Source organism: Musa acuminata, chromosome BXJ1-5 (assembly GCF_036884655.1).
Source record: "Musa acuminata AAA Group cultivar baxijiao chromosome BXJ1-5, Cavendish_Baxijiao_AAA, whole genome shotgun sequence".
Taxonomy (NCBI): domain Eukaryota; kingdom Viridiplantae; phylum Streptophyta; class Magnoliopsida; order Zingiberales; family Musaceae; genus Musa; species Musa acuminata.
In genome coordinates, this window is record NC_088331.1 from 16,399,434 (window position 1) to 16,408,668 (window position 9,235).

The 9,235-nt window shown below is 45.5% G+C and overlaps 2 protein-coding genes across 2 annotated transcripts; one reads left to right on the forward strand and one right to left on the reverse strand.

Moving 5' to 3' along the window:
* The first annotated feature begins 303 nt into the window (after positions 1-303).
* On the forward strand, positions 304-2,070 carry LOC135673868 (NAC domain-containing protein 22-like). Its single transcript, XM_065183259.1, has 3 exons — positions 304-611; positions 701-984; positions 1,544-2,070. Exons 1-3 carry the CDS (start codon positions 446-448, stop codon positions 1,877-1,879), a joined length of 786 nt encoding a protein of 261 aa, XP_065039331.1. The 5' UTR covers positions 304-445; the 3' UTR covers positions 1,880-2,070.
* Positions 2,071-3,344: 1,274 nt separating this feature from the next.
* LOC103973443 (amino acid transporter AVT3B) lies at positions 3,345-5,019 on the reverse strand. Its single transcript, XM_009388007.3, has one exon. It carries the CDS (start codon positions 4,947-4,949, stop codon positions 3,639-3,641), a length of 1,311 nt encoding a protein of 436 aa, XP_009386282.2. The 5' UTR covers positions 4,950-5,019; the 3' UTR covers positions 3,345-3,638.
* Positions 5,020-9,235: the final 4,216 nt, after the last annotated feature.

Genomic DNA, 9,235 nt, shown 5'->3' on the forward strand with positions numbered 1-9,235 from the left:
ATGTATTCACAGGAGAGTTGTCTTGGAGCAGATTAGTAGCAGGTACGGTTTTGCTTACAACATTCCTGGAAGCAAACGTCACTTGTTCATGAGTCATATCAGTCAAATCTTGACTTCTTTAGTCATTGATACTGCTCTCCAGGCGACTTTCCCAGCAACTTCCTTCATCGTGGGAATGCAGCATTTTAAACTCGCCTGTTCACATTACAACAGTCTCATCCGTACTGGCCCTTAAACCAAACTAAAACCTAGTACCACCTAATGGACCTTACTCCCATTGGTGATTCTGCTGGGTTGGGACGAGTCAGTTTCATGTACTTATTGGACTTCTCCATCCTTTTTCCTCCGAATTGCAGGAGGCTTTTGGACGAGCATATAAGCATTTCATGAACCTTTCTTTCCCTTCCAAGAGACAACAGGTGGGCAGCATTGTGAGCCACAACACATGGAGAGAAATGATTTCGAGCTTCATCTGCCAGGCTTTAGGTTTCATCCAACAGAGGCAGAGCTGCTAGATTTCTATCTCAGAAGAGTAGTGCGGGGCGAGAAACTTGACTTCGATTTCATTGGCAGTCTTAACATCTACCACTATGACCCATGGGAGCTCCCAGGTGTGCACACTTGTGAAGTCCTCTCCGTTTCCTTCGCAAGATAATTCTGCGGAGAAAATATTAATTGCTATGTATGTGGCTGTGATCAGGTCTGGCGAAGGTAGGGGAAAGGGAGTGGTACTTCTTTGTGCCGAGGGACCGGAAGAGCGGGAACCGGGGACGGGCCAACCGGACGACCGAACGGGGCTTCTGGAAGGCAACCGGCTGCGACCGGCAGATACGGAGTCTGGCGGACTCGAAGCACCTCCTTGGGTGGAAGAAGACGTTGGTGTTCTATCAGGGTCGAGCGCCGCGAGGCACCAAGACTGACTGGATCATGAATGAGTACCGGTTGCCGGATAGTTACTCTGCCGCCATCTCCACACCTCAACAGGTAAAAGACTGCCAAATTGATATATACTAAGATACAGATCAGTATCGCGTTCTTTACTCGGGATCAGTGTTTACTTATTGATTTTGTATTTACTGGTACACAAGTTCCAGTTGGTGGTGTTCCAAAAATCCTAGCCATGATACTAAGTCAAAAAAATCTCCACCTGAGTGAGTCAACCATTGGTAGAATGGAATCGTGAAGTTGATCACCAGGGCAACTGGAACCATAAATATTGACTTGGAATGTGATCTACGAAAAAGAAGATGATCTAATGGATATCCTAGTGCTTGCTGCAATACGAGACGAAAATTGCAACAGAATTCAGTACATCTTCATATCTCATATCCTGCTATGCATATCACAAGAGGTAGGAATCCATGGCAATAGGGATCATTGCATGGGAGACTGAGAAAAGGATTCACAAGAAAAAAAGGGGTTTACATCGATCATTCCTGCCTTTCTAAGAATCTTCCTGTAGCAAGTGATAGCAAAAGCAGCGGTGTTAGATCTATTGGTAAAGATTAAAGTGGCTTAGTTGCGTCATACTTTGCTTATGCAGGTCATAGTGCTCTGCAAGATCTACAGGAAAGCAACATCGATGAAGGAGTTGGAACAAAGAGCCGCATCAGAAGAGAAGAGAAAGGAGGCCCAGATTTGCTCGGCCATGGCTGACAACGTATCCATCTTCTCGGCTCCTTCAGAGTGCATGGATGTCAAGGAGATGGAGGCACCGAAGAAGGTGGAGGTGACTTCGTCGACCTTTCGCTCTGTGAAGCTCCCGGAGCTCCAAATCCCCATGGACAGCCTTGATTGGATGCAGGACCCCTTCCTGACACAGCTGCGCAGCCCATGGCTGGATCAATGGTCCCCTTGTGCCAACATCCTCTACTTCTGACATGCACGCAAACTGCATGACAATATGCAACATGAAACTTGAATCGGCTAGGTGTCAAGATATAATTGTCAGGATCGAGAGAGGGGAAACAGCTGATTTAGCTTGCTGATTAAAGAGCATCACAGGTGGGTAGGCCAGGTGTAGAGAATGTTTGAAAAGTTATCGGATAGTGTGAGAGTGAGTTTTCTTGTTGGCTTTGGTGCTCCTTCTGAATCGGTGGATATTCCTGTTTAACATAATTTGCTTCGTCAAACAAGAATACTTTAATGTGTTCGATCTAGTATCGTATTTAGGGGTTCTTGGTTGCGGGTTGCCATTCGACTTGCATAGCAAGGCAAAAAGTAAATTATGATTTATACAAGTGACGACAATGATTTTAATCGCCCAATCCACTTGACACTAAGGGCCATTTATTTCAGTGAAGAGAATTTTTTTTATGTATGAAATCCAAAATCCAAAACTGACGTCTTCTGGATTAATTTTGTTGAAGTCAAGTACATATCTATCTAACTCATGACTGACACACGACAACAAATGATGATGCCGCGCACCATCAAGCGCACGGCTCTACCACTCTCTTCTTTTGCATCCTGATGCACGCCATGTCACTCTATGGCGTGCAAAAAGGAACCAAGCACATTAAATTTTATTATAATTCATGGTGTGGATACTGAACTAAGAGACCACATATAATGTATTATAATTATGATTCTAAAATTGTTAAATAGAAATGTTTCCATGGGGTTGAGAGTGACTTGGTCTATTATCAGTTTCATCACCGTAGATGAGATCCGAGTCGAGGGGCAAGAGATGATACCACCGTTTGACGGCCCAAAAATATTAGTTGAGAGACTGATTGATGTTGGTTTTGCTGATGGATCGAACGACGTGAGCGCATCATTTTACACGTCCGACATCGGTAACAATCCATGGTGAGACGTGAGAGAGCAAAAAGGCTGCAGGATTTGGACGAGGAGAGATGATGGAGAGGAGCGGGATATGTGGACGATGAATTCGGATGGCATTTGGGGAGTTGAACTGTCACGCTACCCAACACTTCAATTTGTTGCACGGTGTTCTTGTCCATTCACAATCATCGGTTTCCTGCAATATATATTTCTTCTCGACAGGATGTACATTCTATTACTTACCTGCACGCCCACATGCATGATAGATACTTGGACACCGTCATCTTCCCTCCCTTTACATTTCATTTCATTACACCTCAATATACTTAGATACTTGTTCTGGAATATCTTCTTTCACCTCTTAACTCCTTCCTTGAAATCACATTTCCAAAACAGACTTAGATATTTGTCCTGTAATATCTTCTTTTCATACTTGGGGGGCAACTGAAAGAGCCTGGTGGAGCTCCTAGCTTTGGCTCCTAGCTTTGTTATCGTTGCTTTGTTCATTCTGCGTTCTGTTTTCTAACATTTCACTACCATCGACAAGATATATGAAGTGCAAAGAACACCATAGGTTAAAATTGGCCATTAGCAGATAAAATAGAAGATGCATGCAACGATAAATAATGCCTTATGCAGACATTACCTTTTATCTTGCGTAACATTAGAAGCATCATTTTGCACATCAACATTACCAATTCGTATATAATGCATCTTATGACAAGTTTGAATACAAATTTATTCAGACTGAGAAGCAACAACTGGATTCTATAAAAGAATTGGGATGATTCTAATCCCTCTCGCTCTTCTCGTCAATTAATACTAGAGAAGCTGAGAGCCATTCCCCTGCCTTACATTCCGATAGATCCATTTCTAATAAGCACCCTATCTAGCTGCACGGAGTTGAAGATGGTCATGAGAGAAGACCAAGTGCCGGAGATGGCCAGCGTCAAGCCGATGATGAGGATGGCGATGTCTACGGTTGCGCCAGCCCATCCGAGCTCAGAGCCGAAAACCTTGAGGTGGAACAACGCCGGAAGCACGAACCCCAACACGACGCACACGCTGCTGCCCACCAGCGACAGGAAGTCGGCGAAGTTGGGCACCAGCGTGGCCACCAGGCTCACCGCCACCACCACGGCCCACCGCAGCCACCAACAGTACCGCTTCCCGCACACCCACCGCTCTGCCACCTCGAACACCGGATTCATCATTACTGGGAACGTGAAGAAGAGGTTGATGCAGAGGCCCAGCTGGATAAGCAAGCTAAGAGCGCCGACGCCGAGGTTGGTGGTGATGATATCCCGGGTCTCCTCGCCGAAGGCTGCGTAGCCGAGCACGCCGAAGAGACCGTACAGGAGCGCGATGAAGGCCATGGAGAGGCCAAGGGTGCGCCCGAACTTGGGCTTGTCGGCGGCCTCGGCCTCCAGAGGGATGACCATGCCGACGCCTTCGAAGGCGTAGACGGCGACCCCGATGCCGTAGAGGAGGACGGAGGGACCGGAGAAGGCGTTGAGCGGCGGGGGGCTGGACAGCATGATGGAGACGTCCTCGGCGATGACGACGCCCATAGCGCCAATGTCGACAACGTCGGCGAAGATGCTGAGCGGGGCGAGGAGGGTGAGGGTCTGTATCGAGTTGAGGCCAAGCTGGAAAGGAAGCATGGTGAGCACGTAGATGGCATTGGAGGAGAGGAAGGGGAGGAAGGTGAGGGAGGCGGGGAGGAGGTGGGTGAAGGAGTTGGAGATGAAGATGAGGTAGCCGATGCAGAAACCAGCCTGGCTGAGGACGATCATGGCGTCGACGGCGAGACGGCCGAGGGGACCGGCAACGGCAAGGCCGAGGTCGCCGAAAGAGGCGATCTTGGCGGAATGCTCGAGATTTAGTTGGCGGCGGGTGCGGACGAGGAGCATCATGCAATGGAAGCTGAGGGCGGCGACGGCAAGGAGGAGAATGGCGCCGGCGGCCCATCCGGTGCGCCGGAAGGCGTAGGGGAGCCCCAGCACGCCGGCGCCTACGATCGCGATGAACACGTTCGCGAACGTCTTGGGCTGCGACGACAGCCGCCGCCCGTGGTAGTCGCTCACAGCAACCGACGGGAGGAGCGGCGCGTTCGCGTCCAAGCCGCAGCCGGAGGAGGTCGCCTCGCTGCTAAACCTCATGGAATCTGTCTACCAATCGATCAAAGAGAATAGGAAGATTAATCGAGAAAGAGGAACTGAGGGGAACAACGCGCCCGAAAGGTCAAGTCGCACGAATTATATAAAGAGAAAGAAATAACGACACTAAAAATAATAAAATAGTATCAGCGGGTCCCACGCAAATGGGATGGTGAAGCGTGGCTTCGCCGATATTGTATTGGGAAATTGGAAATGGTGTATACGCACACCTTTCTCAGCATGAAGTGATGCTGAGATCACGGTTTTAGATTGACGGAAATGGACGGACACGATCATCTGACTAGTTCGTCTGGGCAGGTAGTTGCGATATCGAAGTGCGTGTGGTCCGGATGACTATCACACGTTTTTGGAGCGTAGGATTGTGTGGTATTCATTGTTCTGGGTGAGGTGGATGTATGGACAAAAAATTTACTAGGATAACAAAATATATCGAACGATAGAAATTAAACATAAAGGATAGATGTTATCATGGATGGATGATAAAGAGTTTCGAAGATGTACATATGCTAAGTTTGTAGAGAGGCTTGATCAGCATGTAGATAAGGTGTGTCGGAGTGTGGCCCACTTTGCCCACGGCTCGCGGTGGTGATTGAGTCCTTTGTCACTGTCTTCCATTTGGCAGTATGGTACTGTCAAAGAGGATAACACTTGGGGAAGGAAGGATGATGGTCTTTTGTACGCCAACGGGTACGGAGAAAAACCACATGGATATCAAACTTGGTGTTACCAAATTGATTACTCTCACAAGCTGGCTTCTCCTAAAAGGTTGGTGGCATGAATCCTATTACAAAGATAAAATATTACTTGCTAATTCGAATATAAAATTCGCCTTTCTCGTTATCTGCTACTCGATTTAATGGAAAGCACATCAATAGAAAAATATCATAGGATCACTTTTCTCGTTATCAGCTGCTAGATTTAATGTGAAACTATAAAGAAATTTAAACATTAAGATAAAAAAAATATACCTTTAGTTACATTCAAAACATATTTATCTCTGAAAGATGTGGATCAGATTCTTAAAATCAAAATTAATTTATATTCTTTGTACATCTATTCTTAGTCCTCAAATAATTGGGACTCAGTTTTATTATTATTATTGTAGACTCTTTTTCTTAGTGTAGCTTAGAGCCCATGTCCATTGCGGATAACAACGACTTCAAAATAATGTATACCTCTCTCTTTTATGAGCATCCAAATTCTAACGTGTCTTCTTGACAAGCCCTTCTCGTTAGCAGGAGCATGTGTTATAACCAACCTTCTGAAACACACCAGTAGGTGTAGTTATTAGGTTATTGGACAACTTGATATTCCAAATTTATGATAAACAAGCCGCAACAAGAACTATCAGGATCAACCAACCTCATAAGATACATCGTAACCTTCACTAAGCCACATTCCTACATGCCCGACAGCAAAATTTTAAAGTTGATTCCCAATTTTGTTAAAACACTTGCATAACTTAATAGGAAGGAACAAAGCAAAAGCAATTAATAATTTTTTTCTAAAACTAAAACAAATATTTAAAGATGTATTCTAAATTAGTTGATTAAGACTTTAACTGTTTGATATTAATATTAGATTATATTACTAGTCATAGGTACCCTATCACGTGAGTGATAGTATTTGAGACACGTTACATAGTTTTTTTGTTTATTATTATTATTGATATTTTCTTACTTTATGATTGTCTACTGTATATGTTGTAATGTCATTTGATCTGTACAATGAGAAGTTGATCATAACGAGATCATAATAATGGGACTAATTTGTTTGTAAATACAGATCCTAAATATTTTCGGTCATAGATTACTCGAGAAGGACATTGAGATAATCAAATAGACCGGTGTACTATGTATCCATCCATATAATGGAGGTGGTTGGTCTCATAACTACTTGTGTGGAGATACTAGGGATATATTATAGGTACTTATTAGAGCATGAGTTCATTAATTGATTTGTTTACGAAATATTAGATAGTTAATGATACCTTATTTTTAGACAATAGTTTCATAGTCCCAATTGTATATTTGGTCTTTAGACTTGAGATACCAAAGATGTCATGTATGAGTACTTCATTCTTTGATATCGGGTTTATAGGTCTAGAAGTTTCAGATATAGTATAACTGGTCATTGGGAGTAATAGCCAACCTTATGAGAGCGATTGAGTATCGATAGAAGATGATATGCTCTCGGTGTTATGAGAGGAATGTCCCATGTGTTCTCGCTCAAGCAAATCCTTGGCCAAGGTAATTCGGATTGAGAGAGAAATGAGTTCTTCGGGAGAATCTAATTCGAGCGAGACTCAAATAGACTATGTATGGGCCTGACAACATTATGCCTGATATACAGTTTTTAGAATACTAGATGGATGAGGGACTATATGTTGAATCACGGATTTTGATGATGAAGTCAATTGTCATTTGTTGTCTAATCTATGTGTTGAGATAAGTGTGCAGGATTAACTACGATGAAAGTTAGACAAGCAGCAGGAGTTGCGCCGGAGTCAAGATCATGATCACGTTAGGAGTTCGAGAGTTCGACGGAAGTTCGGACGGTCGTCGGAGGTTCTGCGAGAACAGATCCGAGAAGTCCATAAGCTTGCCAAGCGAAGCTCGTCGGAACTCGCCAAGTGGATCGTCGCAAAGTGCAGGAGTTTGCCGGAAGTCCGCAGAAGAATCACCGAGGGTTCATCGGATGATCGACGGAAGTTCGCCGGAAACTCGCCGGAAGAAGCGATTGACGCATCAGAGCAAAGCTGCAGAAATTGTCTTAGATTTAATCATAGTTAGCACGTTGATTAAGTTGGAAAATGGGAGGTGATCCCATTAGCTTAATCTTGGGGCAATTGGGCCCCTGAAAAGATTGAAATTGGGCCGAATGGAGCTAACCATTCGGACCCTGATTGCACCAGGAGGTGCAACCGCCTAGGCCAGGAGGTGGCACCGCCTGGGCTAAGTCTCCCAGCGAGACTGGGCAGTGCAACCGCCCCAGCCAGGAGGTGCAACCGCCTGAGCTCAGTCTTTGAGCTAGACTGGGCGGTGCAACCTCCCTGACAGAGAGGTAGCACCGCCTGAGCTCGGTCTTCGAGCTCTGGCAGAGAGGTGCAACCGCCTCAGTCAAGAGGTGGCACCGCCTGGGGATCAATCTCCGAGCCAGACTCAGGCGGTGCAACCGCCCCTAACAGAGAGGTGCAACCACCTGGGCTCAGTCTCCGAGCTCTGCCAGGCGGTGCAACCTCTCTAGTCAGGAGGTGCAACCGCCTGATCCCGGAATTCCGGGATTTGATCGTTTTGAGCTCCAAATTTGAACTGGGTTGGGGCCTATAAATACTGCTAGTCATATGTGCCCAGCAAGCCAATCACGTGAGTGATGACACGTGTGACTTGATATAGAATCTTTTTGTTTATTATATTTTGGCGTATATCACTTTATAACTATTGCATAAATGCATATAAATATTGTGATGTCCTTGGATTTGTGCAATGGGAATCTGATCGTGATGAGATCACGATAATGAGATCGATTCACCTTTAAACACATATCCTAAATAATCCCGGTCATAGGTTACTCGAGAGGGACATCGTGATAACCGGATAGACTGGTGTGCTGTATACCCGTCCATATGATGGATGCAGCTGGTCTCATAGCTGCTTGTGTAGGGACACTAGGGATACAGTACAGGTGCTCATTGGAGAATGAGTTCACTGATTGATCCGCTTACGGAATGCTGGATGGTTGATGATACCTTATTGTCAGATAGCGATTCCGTAGTCCTAGTGGTGTATCTGGTCCTTAGACTTGAGACACCAAGGATGTCCTGTATGAGTGCTCCACTCTTTGATACCAGACTTATAGGTTTGGCTGTCCTAGATCTAGTACCGCTGGTCATTGGGAGTGGTAGTCGACCTTACGAGGGCTATTGAGTGTCGATAGAGGATCATCCACTCTCGGCGTCATGAGAGGAATATCCCATGTGTTCTTGCTCAGACAAATCCCTGGCCAGGGTCATTCGGGTTGAGAGAGAAAGAGTTTTCCGGGAGAATCCGATTAGAGCGAGACTCGAGTAGAAACCGTATGGGTCTGATAGCACCATGCTCGATATACGGTCTCTGGGATATTAGATGGATGAGGGACTATAGGTACATGGTAACTGAGGACAGACAGGTCCAATGGATTGGATTCCCCTGTATCGTCTAGGGACTACGGCGTAGTGGCCTAGTACGTCCGTAGTCGATGAGTCGAGTGAATTATTACAGAGATAATAA